This window comes from Macaca thibetana, chromosome 3 (genome assembly GCF_024542745.1).
Source record: "Macaca thibetana thibetana isolate TM-01 chromosome 3, ASM2454274v1, whole genome shotgun sequence".
NCBI classification, from domain to species: Eukaryota; Metazoa; Chordata; class Mammalia; order Primates; family Cercopithecidae; genus Macaca; species Macaca thibetana.
The window spans coordinates 118,078,599-118,094,948 of NC_065580.1; the positions used below are offsets into that span (position 1 = coordinate 118,078,599).

Here is a 16,350-nt window from a genome sequence, read left to right on the forward strand (position 1 = left end):
TGCCTTGGGTCCTCTGGCCACTTGGAGTGTAGGGGAACATAACCATACCCTAATTGTTCTCTCTCTGCAGAGTCACATGCAGCAATTCCACTGAAGGAATGCGGTGATCGCAGTAGGAATCATCTTTCAGCACTACAGAGTTTGGTGATCACTTTGATTTTTCCCTCTCAAAAGTACGTTACAAATAGGGAATTGCCATAACCACCTTTGCATTTATCTTGTTCCAATGCAATTGTTAAGAAAAGCACAACACATGTATTATATGGGGTAATGTATTAGGTTCTGAAGCACATATTTTGAGCAGTATACAATTATCCGTATCATCTCAGCTTCCTTACCCTCACCCGCCCACCTTATTTTCATCAAAGTCTGTCCTTTCATCTGGAGTGGTTTCTCCACACTGAATATTATTTGATATAGACAACTGATATTTCATAAAGTATGAATAGAATCCTCTTAGGAAAGCATTGCTACTTATGTGAGCCCAGATCATATGATGGCACATGCCAAGGCAGACCCAGGACAAGTCCCATGGTCCCTGGGCATGGCCCCTCTCAGCTTCCCCACGGAGCTGAGCTGGAGCACCACTGTTTCTCTTGGTTATTTCAGACTTGTCCAGTGTGAAGGGAGGCCCACCTGTCACTTGGGACAGGTTAAGCCACTAAACATCTAAGAATCACACTGGGCATTTCTTTCTAGATTTAAGACTGCATGCTCCAAAAACTGGTAAAGCCCCAGGTAGGAGCTGCTTTGGGAAGGCCAAATTTGCACTAGGTGAAGTGTTAATGAGGAGGTCCTACATCCCATCAGGCACTTCCCTCATGAGGGCCCCTTATGTCCTCTGCCTCCTTGGCAGGGTTTATTTGCAAACAGTGAAAGAAGTGAACAGAGAAAAGTACAAAAACACAAGGTAGACACCCTCCACTCAGTTCTGGTTCTCACTTCCATCTGGTCATCTGTTTTTCTTCCCCTGTAAGGGGAGGATCCTCACCCAGAAGACTTCACTAGAATTTTCTCTCAATAAGGAAGATAACCAAACAGATAATTTTAAATTGAAACTAGTATGGTAAAAAGTGGTTACAGTGTGTATATATGTAGATTCCTTTAAATTTTTAAATAGTTTGAGGTTAGAAACGCAGGGCTGTCTGGTTATAAGGTTGGAGCTCGAAGGTCACTGGATGATGTCATGGTGTGCTGAGACACGCCAACCAAACCTCTATGAGCCTTGTAAGAGCCATGGAAGTCACCCAGTCTGCACTATGTGCTGCTGTGAACTGGCAACATCTGGTTAGCAGCGTATATTCACTGAGAAAAAAAGCCAATTTTCGCTTGTTTTGTTTTGTAAGGCTTATGTTATGGTTTGGGTGTGTCCCCTAAATTCCTCTTAGAAGCTTGGTCCTCTGCAGTGGTGTTGGGAGGTAGGGCCTGATGAGAAGTGATGAGGTCACAAGGGCTCTGCTCTCAAGATGGCTTAATGCTGTTTTTGTGAGAATGAGTTGTTATCAAAGACGGTCCGCCCCTCTTGCCTCCTTTCTGTCTCCTGCACACGCTTCTGCCTTGTGCCCTTCTGCCAGGGGACAATACAGCAAGGAGGGCTTTACCAGATGCATCCTCTTACCTTACGTTGGACATCCCAGCTCCCAAAACTGTAATAACTCTCTTTTCTTTATAAATGACTCAGTCTGTGGGAATCAGCTATAGCCAGACAACACAGACTAAGACCACTTATAAATGCTCACATTTTACACTTCCCAATTTAGAAACCTGCCAATGAGTCATGCTATTTTCTCTAATTCCAACCACCACAGGTGGTCAGCACGTTTAGTCACTGTTAGAGAAACTGTCTCAAGAGGCTGAATGACTTGCCCAAGACTAGGACCCTGGAAAGAGCCAAAATCCATTCCCAGGTCTTAGGGTGTGGAATTTAGCATCTTTCCAAGCTACATATGCTGGTTATGGTTTAAGATTGGTTCATTTTGTGCTACAGGCAAATAGGACCTAGATTCCAGGAAGGCAGCTACATTTTCTCATGCTACCTGTGGGGTCATCTTCCTTACTGTCCAGTGATTTGTGAAGTCCTCTGTGTGGCTGGTCTCTCCCAGAATCCTTTAGCCTAGAACTTAATAGGTGGTCACTCTGCCCTCACTGCAAAGACTTAGAGATACTGATTGATCCTCATCCATGTTGGGCCCATGGTAAAAAGAGATGACTCTGCAATGTGGTGCTACCTTATTGATTGAGACTCCAGTATTCTAAACCTGGCATAATACCAAAGTGACAAATAAAAAGTTTAATTTTCTATTTATGAAAATAAGGATGTGCTGTGAAAAGTCTGAAGTCCAATGTTCAGGAAACTGTAATTGCCAAGTGAATACGTAAAGCACTCAAATAACAAATATTTATTATTTAGTCCTTTAAAAATAATTTACTTTATTACAAAGATAGTAATACAATTTTTAGAAAATACATACATGTACAAAGATTGAAATAAAAAAACTCATAAATATCCAGATTTAAATGTCAGTGTATATCTTCCTGATCTTTTTCTATTATACTGTATATATCAGCATCTAACCTGCTTTTTTAACTATGTCATGTACATTTTGCCATATCAGTACACTTTTTTCTGTAACATTATTTTTTAGAGCATATCAAACCATAGTTTATTTCACTGATCCCCAATTAATTCATAATTAGAATATTTCATGTTTTTCCAGCATAACAGTTCTAGAACATCTTTGATTATAACCTTTGTGTAAATTCCTTTAAGTATTGAGTCAAAGGAGACACACATATTTTCAGGAATTCTGTATAAAATAAATACTAAACTAGACTCCAGGAAAGTGATATCAATTCACATTCCCAATAGCACTGTCCCAATGGGGCTAATTTATCTCCTTTTTAATCTCGGGGTTATTTCCAGTTATAACATCATTTTTATCTCTTGATTCAACAATTGTACTTAGAAGAAGCTCTAAAAATCCCAAACTGAAGCTTCCTTTTAGACCCTCCCTATTAAAATCCACATGAAAGAACAGAATTCAAGAGCCATCAGCAAAATGGAGGAGTTAAAGTTACTGGCTTCTGTCCCCACCACATAATTTCAACTAAGCAAATACCCAGTGGCAAGATTATTGCCCTGATTATCCCAGAAATTGAGAGTGAAGCTGTGACAACTCACTGGACCACAGAGCCAAGAAAAACCATGATCAGAGGGTAAAGAGAATGGTTCTGTTTGATCATGACACCCCTCCCCCAAGCGCACATAGCACCTCACTTGGAGAATTTCTCTGGAATCACAATTTCTACAGTGGGAAAAAAGAGCAGGAGGTGGGCATTCACCTTCCCCACCATTCTGAGACTTTTCACAGGGGCACACTATGGTCCTTTCCCACTGGAAGCACTGCAGGTGCCAGCAGGGTTAGCCTACTAGGTGTAAATTAGAAACAAAGAATGGGGGTGGGGCTTACAGCAATCAGCAAACAAATCACAAAGCCAACTGTAGGGAACCTGCGCTTAGGGCACCATTTGGCACTACACGGGCTGTAGCACTCACGGGCTTAAAGACCAAAAAAGACAGTGTGCTTACAATTTCTGGACAGACCTACTGTACAAGGACAATCACAGACAAAGCCAGATTGCAAAGACTGTTTATAAATACCTATATATTCAATGCTCAGATATCCATATATAACTACAAGGATGAAGGTCAGGGAAACATGATGTCACCAAACAGACAAAGTGCCAGTGACTGACTCTAAAGAGGCAGAGATACATGATATTCCTGAGATAATTCAAAATAGCTGTCTGAAGGTATAAAACTCACTGGTAAAAATAACTCAGGATGAAACCCTGTCTCTACTAAAAAATACAAAAATCTAGCCGGGCGAGGTGGCGGGCGCCTGTAGTCCCAGCTACTCAGGAGGCTGAGGCAGGAGAATGGTGTAAACCCAGGAGGCGGAGCTTGCAGTGAGCTGAGATCCGGCCAGTGCACTCCAGCCTGGGCGACAGAGCGAGACTCCGTCTCAAATAAAAATAAAATAAAAAAAAAATCAGGAACTGATAACCAAATGATGATGATGATGAACAACCTAGAGGACTGGTTGAATTCGTTGCTCAAACTAGAGAAAAACACTGTCCTACTAAATGATACCATTTTAAATAAACTGATTGGTCATTACTGTCAAGCAATTGAAGTAATTTGTCCAGATACAAATAAAGATGAAGGTTTTGCTCAAATTCAAGTGAGATTTAAAAGCTGAATTAAAAGCTATTCAAGAGTCAGATGACGCATAAGCGGCTATAGCAAACTGCAAGACATTTGCTTTTGTGCATATATCTTCTGCACAATTTGAAATGTCTCAAGGTAATTTCAAAAAAAGTAAACACCTTCTTCATAAAGCTATAAAATATGGAGCAGTACCACTAGAAATGCTGCAAACTGCCACGGAGAATTGAAACCTCCAAGAAAGGAGCTGCTTTCAGAGAAGCAAAAGAGTTCATCAACATTGACAATATTAACTACCCAAGAATCATTCTCTAGTTCATTGGACATTTACAGAATAGGAACATGCTGTAATTAGGCAATTAGGCAACAGAAAGCAAAGGCATCCAAATTGGGAAGGAGGAAGTTAAACTGTCCCTGTTTACAGATGACATGATCATAAGTATAGAAAATCCTAAAGACTCCACCAAAAAAACTGTTCAAACTAAAACACATTCAGTAAAGTTTCAGGATACAAAACCAATACACAAAAACTAGTATTATTTCCTTTTTTTGAGACAAGATCTCACTCTGTTGCCCAGGGTGAAGTGCAATGTTGCAATCACAGCTCATTGCAGCCTCAGCCCCCTGGGCTCAACCAATCCTCCCACCTCAGCCTCCCAAGTAGTTGGGACCATCACATCTGGCTAACTTTTGTATTTTTTGTAGAGAAGGGGTTTTGCCATGTTGCCCAGGCTGGTCTCAAACTCGTGAGCTCAAGCAACTCACCTGTCTTGGCCTCCCAGAGTGCTGGGATTACAGCCATAACACCAGTATCATTTCTATACATTAATAGTGAACTATTTGAAAAAGAAATCAAGAAAATCCCATTTACAATAGCTACAAATAGATACTATATATATATATAAATAAACTTAACCATGGTGAAAAATCTCTAAGATGAAAACTATAAAACACTGATGAAAGAAACTGAAGACATAAATAAATGGGAAGTTATCCTGTGTTCATGGATTGAAAGAATTATTTCTTAAATGTTCATACTGTCCAAAGCAATCTGCAGATTCAGTGCAATTCCTATCAAGATACCAATGAAATTCTTCACAGCGATAGAAAAAAAATCCTAAAATTCGTATGTAACCACAAAAGACCTTGAATAGCCAAAGCAATCTTGAGCAAAAAGAACAAAGCCGGAGGCATCATAATACCTGACTTCAAAATATACCATAAAATTAAAGTTATAAAAACAGCATGGTAGTGGTATAAAAATAGATAGATAGATCAGAGGAACAGAGAACCCAGGAATAAATCCACACATTTACAGCCAACTGATAATCAACAAAGGTGCCAATAACACACATTTATTGAAAAGAAAGGACAGTCTTTCAATAAACGATGCTGGGAAAACTGAAAATCCACATGCAGAAGAATGAAATTAAACCCTTATCTCCCACCATATACACAAATCAACTCAAGATGAATTAAAGACATAGATGTAAGACCTGAAACTATGAAACTGCTAGAGGAAACACAGGGGAAATGCTTCACTATATTTATACAGGCAAGAATTTTATGAACAAGACTTCAAAAGCACAGGCAACAAACGCAAACAATGGGCAAATCAAACTACATCAAATTAAAAGGCTTCTGCACAGCAAAGGAAACAACCGACAGAGTGAAGAGACAATCTATAGAATGGGAGAAAACATTATATTTGCAAACTATACATCCGACAAAGATTTAATATCTAAAATATAAAAGGAACTCAAACAACTTAATAGTAAGAAAACAAATAAGCCTATTTAAAAATGGGCAAAAGACCTGAAGAGACTTCTCAAAAGAAGACAAGCAAACAGCCAATGGATATATGAAAAAATGTTCATCACTAATCATCAGGAAAATGAAAATCAAAACTACAATGAGATATCACCTCAGTCACCTCATACCAGTTAAAATGGCTATTACCAAAAAGACAAAAGATTAGCTTTGTTTGGGCCTTTCTTGGAAAAAAAAAAAAAAAAAGACAGAAGGTAAGTGTTGGCAAGGATGTGGAGAAAAGGAAGTTTTTGTATGCTGTTGGAGGAAATGTAAATTAGTATCCCCATTAAGGCAAACAGTATGGAGGTTCTTTAAAATATTAAAAATAGAACTACCATATGATCCAGCAATCCCACTACTGGGTATTCATCCAGAGGAAATGAAATCAGTATATCAAAAAGACATCTTGCACTCCCATATTCACTGCATTATTCACTACAGCCAAGATATGGAAACAACCTAAGTGACCAACAGATGAATGGATAAACAAAATGGACATAAACACAATGGAGTACTATTCAGCAATAAAAAAGAACAAAATCTGGTCATTTGCAACCACATGGTTGAACCCCTGGAGAACATTATATTAAGTGAAATAAGCCGGGCACAGACAATGCACGATCTCACTTATATTTAGAATCTAAAAAAGCAAATCTCATAGAAGGAGAGTAGAATGGTAGTTACCAGATGCTTAGGTGTTTGAGGGCAGTGGGTAAGGGAGACCCTGGTCAAGGATATATAATTACAGTTGGATAAAAAGAAATGCTGGCTGTGGTGGCTCATGCCTGTGGTCCTAGCACTTTGGGAGGCTGAGGCTGGCAGACTGCTTGAGCCCAAGAGTTTGAGACCAGCCTGGGCAATGTGGTAAAACCTCATCTCTACAAAAAATACAAAAATTAGTCAGGCACAGTGGCACACACCTGTGGTTCCAGCTACTTAGGAGGGTGAGGCAGGAGGGCTACTTAAGCCCTGGAGTTTGAGACTGCAGTGAGCCGTGATTGTACCACTACACTCCAGCCTGGGGGACAGAGCCAGACCCTGTCTCCTCCAAGAAAAAAAAAAGAGCTAAAAACCAGAATAGGCAAATATATAGAGACAGATATTAGATAAGTAATTGCCTGGGGCCAGGAGGTATATGCTGGGGGAGAACAGAACAAGGGAAGAGAGAAAAATGAAAAATGATTACTTATGGTTAAGAAGTTTCTTTATTGGGTGATGAAAATGTTCTAAAATTGATAGTGGTGATGGTTGTACAACTCTGAGAACATACTAAAAACCACTAGACAGTCTATTTTAAATGGGTGAATTGTGTGATATGTGAATTACATCTCAATACAGCTGTTTTAAAAAGTACTGAATTGTTACCTCTTCAAAATGATGGATGCTTTGCTAAATTGGCAACATACACTAAGAACACGAATGTCATTAAACACCTTTGCCTAGTGGCTGAACCAGAATTCCAGCCCCAGGACTACTGTTGAGGCCACATTCTAGGTCCCCAAAAGTGGGCTCCTTCACACCAGGCACAGTTCCTCACTGTAAACTTAGCCTACAGAACTGACGGCTAAGCAGTTCCCTGCTGGGCCAAGGAAGCGCTGAAGGACGACAGGACCACTAGGATGCTAGCCAGGAGCAACTGGAATGTGAAATTCTTAAATGTCTCCAATATGGCACAGAATGACTTCAAAATTCAGCTGATAAAATTCTTGGATAAAAAGAATTGCTGGGTGTGGTGGCTTACGGCTATGATCCTAGCATTTTGGGAGGCTGAGGCGGGCAGACTGCTTGAGCCCAGGAGTCCTGGGCAACATGGCAAAACCTCATCTCTACAAAACAATATAAAAAACACACCTGTGGTTCCAGCTACTTGGGAGGGTGAGGCAGGAGGACTGCTTAAGCCCAGGAGTTTGAGACTGCAGTGAGCCGTGACTGTACTACTGCACTCCAGCCTGGGGGACACAGCCAGATCCTGTCTCCCCCAGGAAAAAAAAAAAACAGCTAAAAACCAGAATAGGCAAATATACAGAGACAGATATTAGACAAGTAATTGCCTAGGGCTAGGAAGTATATGCTGGGGGAGAGCAGAACAAAGGAGGAGAGAAAAGATGTGCCTACCAAAAGGACATGGGGTCCTCAGCCCAGGGCAGGCAAGGTATGGGACTGCCTTATTTTACCCTGGCATTTAGGACAGTACTCCACAAACCACAAATTCTTATAAATCACAGCCAGTAGAAATATGTCTCAAAATCCAGAAAGCTATTTAAAAGAGGTCTCAACACTTTGAGATGTTAGTCTTGAAATAAGTTAATTTTTCAAATTATATTCATTCCTCTAAATGGATTAAATTGCTATTTCTTGACCTGGCAAAATTTTACCTTGGAAGATCATTCAATAGAGCAGCACTGTGCCCTTCTCTAAGTCTGTGGTTTTGTATGGGCTCCTGCCATCATTTTTCACAGCTCTTTGAGGAGCAAAGAGGTGGAGGACTTGGTAGACACTAAGTAGCAAGTTGTGATAGGAATCAGAAACAGATACCAACTTCTTGAATCTCAACTAAGGTTTCTTTAGCCACATTCTACACAAAGATAAAATCTTAAGCCATTCATTAAAATCTTCAAAATTATGTGTATTTGATAATAAACATCATATAGAGCAAATGGTTAAGTCACTAATACCATTCTCTTTAACAATAATTTCAGTTTTATAAAACTACTTTCAGATATTGTTTCATTCTGTATCATGATTTTTAAGTTTTCTCACTACAGCTGGAATTAATTTTGTTACAACGAGGAGAAAGGGTTTAAAAATTAAAATGGTGTCTTCTAATTTTAAAATGTTAATTTAACAAAATATTCCACCCTATTTAAACATTATTAAACACAGGCCAGGCATGGTGGCTCACGCCTGTAATCCCAGCACTTTTGAGAGGCCAAGGCAGGTGGATCACGAAGTCAAGAGATCGAGACCATCCTGGCCAACATAGTGAAATGCCATCTCTACTAAAAATACAAAAATTAGCTGGGTGTGGTGGCACGTGCCTATAGTCCCAGCTACTCGGGGGGCTGAGGCAGGAGAATCGCTTGAACTTGGGACGTGGAGGTTGCAGTGAGCCAAGATCGTGACACTGGCACTCCGGCCTGGCAACAGAGCAAGACTCTGTCTCAAGGAAAAAAAAAAAAAACTGAACCAAGCAAACAAACAAAAAACCATTATTAAACATCAAAAGAACCATTCAAATACACTGGTTTTACCAAAAAAGATGAAAAAGCCAAAATATAAATTTTCATGTTAGCTAGTCTTCGATTTCTTCATCTTGTCCTAATCAACTTAGGCCTCAGTTTTGTAATGTGACATTAAGATAACGTTTACGGATGGGTGTGATGGCTAATGCCTGTAATCCCAGCACTTTGGGAGGCCCAGGTGGGCGGGTGGCTTGAGCCCAGGAGTTCAAGACCAGCCTAGGCAACACAGTGGGACTCTATCTCTATGAAAAATTAAAAACTAGCTGGATGTGGTGGTGCACACCGGTAGTCCCAGGTAGTCAGGAGGCTGAGGTGGGAGGATGCCTTGAGCCAAGGAGGTCAAGGCGGTGAGCCATGATTGTTGCCCTTCACTCCAGTCTGGGTGACAGAGTGAGACCTTGTCTCAAACGAAACAAAACAAGAAAATAAAAGATATTGTTGATCATGTCCACCTCCACAGGACAATGAGATAGAATTATAATAGGAAATATGATAGGTATGTTTCAGGGAGAATGAGCACATCTACCAGTACTGAATCAGCTTTGATGTTCAGAAACATCAAAGAAATATGGTCTCATCACCTAACACAGATGATACCTTAGAAGTTTCGTTTGTTTCTACTCTAAATAGAAGGGTCTTCTTTCCAGAACGACAGATCCGATGCACTGCGGAAGAAAGAAATATAAGGAATTACAACCTAAACCCAAAACTGGCCCCAGGAAGAAACTAATTGGAATGGCAGAAGGAGCTCCCAGCGAAAAGCTGTGTTGGCTGGGCCAGCTCTCCAGGCATCAAGAGGGGAGTGGACTCAGGTGGGCTTGAGTACTCAGCAAGAGACAGAGGGACCCCAAATGCTGCAGCTGTGACACCCCACAGCGCTCTGAGTAACCAAGGCAGTGGCAGCGGGGTGACAGAGGCTATACTTTCTGTCACTGGGCTCCAAGGGGCAGGAGCAAGCAGGGTGAACACACTGAAATGCAAGAATGACTGTGCGCTACAGGCCGTGCTGAGCTAGAGCCTCTGCCTGGAGGGAAAGTACCCAGCTCCCAGGCAACAGCTGCACGAATTCTGGCTACTACACCAAGTCTAAATACATGAGGATTTTCACAACGTCAATGAGAAATTGTTCTTTAAAGTCTGAATAAATAAATTCTAGCTTTTCTTTTCAATGTCTTAAAAACAAAACAAAACAGACATGAGTAACACGAAGTGATATGTTTATCCAACTGTGTGCCATTAAGTCAACTTTTAGTTAAAATGTTAGAGAGGGACAAATAAGTACAGTGTGTCGATGTGCGGTGCTGTGAGGACACAGACCAGTGATCAGAACACAACGCCTACGGCCTCTCCCATCCTGACAAAGTCTCTGCACGCCAACTCCCGCAACAGGGTGCTAGGACAGCGCAGGGATGAAATACTGAAGGGAGACGTCTTCGTGAAGCAGATCAAAATGCACCATCTTGTTATTCACAATATCTGGGAAGAGAAAAGCCATGATTTTAAAGACCTAGTGCAGCACACACATTTTGATATCTACTTTTTCAGAACAGCCTTCCCAGCCTGTGCCTCCTGTTTTAGGCATCTGTCTTCCCCGAGGCAGCTGTGGAGACCGCAGTCTGTCACTCTCACTGCCACAGCTGAGGCTGCATCACTGGCATTTAGGACAGTACTCCACAAACCACAAATTCTTATAAATCACAGCCAGTAAAAGTATGTCTCAAAATCCAGAAAGCTATTTAAAAGAAGGTCTCAACACTTTGAGATGCTAGTCTTGAAATAAGTTAATTTTTCAAATTATATTCATTCCTCTAAATGGATTAAATTGCTATTTCTTGACCTGGCAAGATTTTACCTTGGAAGATTATTCAATAAAGCAGCACATCTACCAGTACTGAATCAGCTTTGATGTTCAGCACTGGCGGCTTCCTGCAGCGAGGAAAGGAAGAGTGAAGTGGCCCAAGCCCTTGGAAAAACACCCAGCAGGCTGGCTTTCTGGCAAACCACATTCACCCACATCAGCATCCTTCTGCGGGCAAGAGCAGCTCCTCACCAGCGAGTGGAGGAACTGTGCTGAGAAGAGTCGAGAGCCAGGATCCCCCAACACCTGGGACAGACTGTGTCACACACTGCTGCATGGGATGGACCCCTGCATCTCAACAGTCCTGCCAATCCCGTGAGGGCCATGGGGGATGGCTAAAATCCAAGGCATCAGGCATGCAACCAAGCAGGGAAGTGAAGAGCACATGAGGGCGGGCAGGAGCACACAGTGTGACAACCACCCCGAGCTCGGGGAGCTGCAGCACAGCAGCCGAGGAAAGCTCTCCAGCACGTATGAGTGAGTGACAAGAAACCATGTGTGAGCAGGCTGCAGAGAGGCCAGTCCCAGGAGACGGGAGGTCGGGGAAAGGACCGGAGAGGACAAGCAGGGCGACAAGCATTCTTTAAGAGAGGTGGTGCAAGGGCACAGGAGAGGCAGAGACTGAGGGCGGCAGGACCTAGCTGGAGGAGGGGACAACTGATTCGACACCTGAAGGAGACTGATAGAGACAGAAAAGGGGCTTTGGGAAGTTAAGAAGGTATGAGAAGTTCGACCTAGGGTTGTTTTTTTTTTTTAAATTTTTTGCTACATCACAATTTGCTGGTCCTCCTTTCTCTGCTACACATGGGGACACCAAAGTGAAGGTTGAGAAGACACATGGCTTAGTCAACCACCTTTGATAAGAACTCTTCTGTGTTCCTCATCAGCCTTGGATTCAGAAGGTCCCCAAAATACCAAGTTCAAAGACTGATGTTGTGCAGCACAGGGACCCCCCAACCCGTGTTTCCACACTCTACATGGACGAGGAGTATTTCACCCTCTCACCATTCACACTGTGCTTGTCAGGACCAAGGGTCTGGGCATTGTATAGGAGCTTGGGAGAAGTGCAGCCATGAGGCCCAGCCCAAACTATGAACAAGGAGTCCCTTTACACGACCTCCAGGTGACCTCCATGCACATCAAGGTTCTGAGAAGCACCTTTAAGGACCCGGCACTGCCACACAGCTCCCACCATGCTTGGCTTTAGAAATATGACACCGTTCATGTCAAAGTTCCTTAAAAAGCAGCACAGGTACCTCACTCCAAAACTCCTCATGATCTGGCCTCATCTAGCTTCTCCATCTCTACCCTCAGAGCTGCTTCTCTGGCGGTATCTCCTTCTGTGCCCATCACTCCAACTGATGCCTTCCCCAATTCCCTAACACCCATTGCTCCTCCCATGGTCTCTTCTGATTCTCTTCATGTCTCTCGTTCAAAAGGGCTGGTCCTTGACATTGCCACCTAGAATGTTCTGTTCCTTCTCTACAGCACACTGCAGATCCGAAGGGGATGAGGTGCAGCGTTGGCCCAACCTCCCTCTCAGCTCAGCCTGGGAGCTATTCTACAAAACGTGGAACTTCAAATCCAGGCTGCAGTCGCTGTCATTTCAGTAGAAGGTGACAAAAATGCCTTGAAAAGCTCTTGGCAGGTAATGACCTTCTCATGTGTGGTCAGCAGATGAATAGCGCTGGAGCAGGTGTGTGACCTCACAAGACGGGGCCCAGCCAGAATCAAGAGGCAACTGTTAACCAGCAGCCAAGGGATAGATATGGGGCAGCAAGTGCAGGCCAGCGTAGCCACAGAAAGGAAACAAGGCATCACAAGGGAAAACTTAAATCCAAGCCAAACCGTGTCTGGCACTCTGAGTAGGTCAAATTAGATGGCCATGGAGAAGGTGAGATGATCTGCACCCATCTTCCCGAGGGCGTCTCCAGGTGCGCTGGCCAGCTGAGGCAGCACACAACCCACCTATCAACCAGTGTGGCTGCCGGCTGCAGGCGCTAACAGAGTGCCCAGGGGTTGTTTCTCTGCTGCCACCTTAGGTACTTCTAAATCCAGGAAAATTAAAAAACCCGACTGTCCTAGGAAGCTAAAGTCCACATAATTGAGCTTTTTTTTTTTTTTTGGACTTATGAGACTATATGCAATCTGTTAGATTAGAGTTGACTGAAGTATTTAGAATATGAAAGAATATGAAAAACAAAAGAGAGAAGCACACTCACTGCATAAGGCTTTTGTGGGATTTACTTGTTGTCCAGCAAGAAACTGTAGGAGCTTCCTAATATCTATGTGCACTTCAGCCATGTGTTCCACGTTTCTGTCTTGATGGGTGCTTTCAGAGGCTAAAATGATAGGAATGCGTTTAAATACAACATCTTCGCACATAACAGGAAACCTGGAGACACTTGCATTTTATCTGAATAAGTGATTCACTTCAGCACTGGTTTTAGCATCCTGGAGAAATATTGCAACTTGTAAATGTTGTCATTCATTAAGCATTAGGTCCTAACTATTTAAAATACTATGATAATTTCCAGGCATCTTTATTTACAGGGGACTTGAAATATAACTCAATCTCCCTCTTTAGGTCAAAGAAAATTGCATTTATTTGTACTCACTCACTATGTATTTTAAGAGTGAAAATATATACATTAACTAATGCAAGGCCTGTCATTCTCAAGTGCAATTAAAAAAAATCCTTTCAACTTCTGAGAAAGTACCAAAGGTAAGTCCCACCTTATGTTTATTAAAAGAAACAAAATCAGAATGAATCACTTTACACAATATTATCAAAGGTATAACCACATGGATTTCACTCTGCCGGAACAGGATGCTCTTAATTAGAAAGTAAACATTCCTTCCAACTCTATGCTAAAATCTGTGCTTATATTCAAGCAAACTTTAGTGACTTAATTCTAAACGTGACCAGGGCCGATTTTATTGGTTCTGGAACACCAATGCATCATAAAATGATTTTCTCATCATCCCCAGGTGTTTCTCCCCTGGTCCTTTGCCTGCTTTCCTGCTGAGGCAGCCCCTGCTACTGTGCAGCTGCCCACTTTCCAGCCATGATTCTAACCCCCTCTTGGCTTATGACTCACCAGACTGTCCAACCGTCCCCTCTTTCCCCACTTGCTGAACTGACTCTATCGTCCCTTATTACCTTGTATGAGATGAGAAATGTCATCAAGTGAAACAGTTTTGCATCTGCTACACTAATTTCTTACCTGTGGAAGTAACTAAAGGAGGAGAATATAAGAACAAATGTATCTACCTTTCTGAATCCATTCCAGGTGAGAAATGGAAATCTTTAGGAGTAGAATAGGAATTGAAGAGCTGGAAGGGATCTTGGAGGTTATTTAACTTGATCCAAATTCTACAGAGTATGGAGACCCTGCACAGATCGGTCAGCTACTTGGTGGCACAGCTTCTCCCCCTGGTGGCTAACTGCTCCACTACACCACAGAGATACGTAGTCCAATCTCAATTCCTTTGTTCTTTACCCAAGCATGAAACAAAGTCAACTGAATTTCAACCTTTTTACATTAAGAGACCTCAATAGGTAGGTTATCTGAAACAGTTAACTTATCAAAAGCAAAATATAACCCACTAGAACACTTACCTAAAGGAGGATTTCCAAGATCTTTAAAATGAGTTGTAACACATACTAATTCAGTTTCTATTTTCAAATTCAATTCTCCATCTAGGTTTGCTTCAATAACCTGCAAATTGAGTATTTTACATAGTCTTAGAAAAGGAAGACAAAAGGAAAAAAACTCCATGGGCAGCAGCTTTCACACAACCAGATGACAAAGTACCCTACAAAACCTCAAAACACCTCAGAGCGCCCTGAGATCCCCGTGCTATCAGCGAAAGAGAGAAGACAAGGCCCAAGAGCCAAGAACTCAGAAACCTCCCAAAAATCCCAAAGGGGAAGTCCCCCTGCCTGCCTCCCGGAATGGAGAACACAGTAAAGATGTGAAAACAGGTAGAACTCAGAGAGGACTTGCCAGGAGACTACAGCCAGGGCTCTAGGGAGGGCTGGGTGGAGCTGATGAGAACTCCCTCACAGCAGGAGAGAGTCCTGCACTGAGAAGGAACCACGGGAAGTAAGAGCCTCAACTGAGCAGAATGGGTACCTCAGGCAAAAAAAAAAAAAAAAAAAAAAAAAAGGAATGAAGCTTTAAAAGAACGAAAAAGAGGGACAGATCTCAGAAAGTCCTGGGGACGTGGTGAGGATGCATGTTTTAATATTTTATGGTTACAAAGAATAGAGAATTCTAGAGTCATTAAATTAGAAAATTATTTTGGTCCACTTTCACTCCTACAATGAAACTTCCTCCTAAAATAACCAGAAAAACCACCTACAACAGCAACAACAAAATGATTGTGGTTGACTTCCATATAGTAATATTCTGAAAAAAGAAAAATAGAAATTATAATGTCCAAATAGCACAGAAACTAAAGACACTCTGCAAACCAGATGCAGAGAGTAGCCTATTATTTCAAGACCAACTAAAACAAATGAACAATAATAAAAGCTATGACAGAACAACATGAATCAGAACTAGGGAAGCTCAGACATGAGATGACCAGACAGTATGCACATATGAAAACACAGCTAACAGCACAGGAAGTAATTAGAAACACAAGGAAAATTTTCAGAAACAGAAACTAGTTTAGAAGGAAGAAAACTAGAGCAAATAGGTGCCACAGAGAGAACAGTAAGAGAAACTGGGATGGAAAGGAGAAAAATAAAATTTACCAAACAGAAACAAAGAGATGAAAAGGATCTGACAGAAAATAATAAAGATGGTGGAGAAGAACCAAGCCCTCTGAGTGCCAGAAGAAAAAGAAAGCACTGGAAAATAAATGCTATCAACTATAGCTCAAAACTTTCCTGAAGTGAATGAAGAGTTGGGCCCACTTACTGAAGGGACACACCACACACCTGGGAAAATTGACCCCAGATGGTCAAGACAGTTGGATTTAAAGAAAATGGGAAAAATCCCCAGAGTATTTAGTCCCCACCTTCAAATGAATAAATCCAAGCTGTGAAACAAAATCAGAATGGAATCAGACTTTTTGATAGCAATAATATACACCAGCAGACAACGCAGTGCAGTGAGCCAAACTGACATTATAAACACATGATAACCAATGGAATCCTATTCCTGTGAGTCCTTTCTGAGTGATATGCTAGAGAATAA

The 16,350-nt window shown here is 41.8% G+C and overlaps 1 protein-coding gene across 2 annotated transcripts in view; it reads right to left on the reverse strand.

Moving 5' to 3' along the window:
* Positions 1-2,384: 2,384 nt before the first annotated feature.
* HUS1 (HUS1 checkpoint clamp component) overlaps positions 2,385-16,350 on the reverse strand; it is a 154,370-nt gene continuing 140,404 nt past the window's right edge. Inside the window, exons 6-9 of one of the 2 annotated variants that reach the window (XR_007724482.1) lie at positions 14,763-14,862; positions 13,363-13,482; positions 10,600-10,758; positions 9,875-9,947 (exon numbers count right to left, since the gene is read on the reverse strand). Coding sequence is in view for 1 of the 2 variants with exons in the window: in XM_050785547.1 (XP_050641504.1) it covers positions 10,676-10,758; positions 13,363-13,482; positions 14,763-14,862 (303 nt within the window). In the remaining variant the exon portion in view is untranslated. Of the gene's footprint in view, positions 10,759-13,362; positions 13,483-14,762; positions 14,863-16,350 lie in introns of both variants that reach the window. The other variant, XM_050785547.1, reaches the window with a different exon arrangement.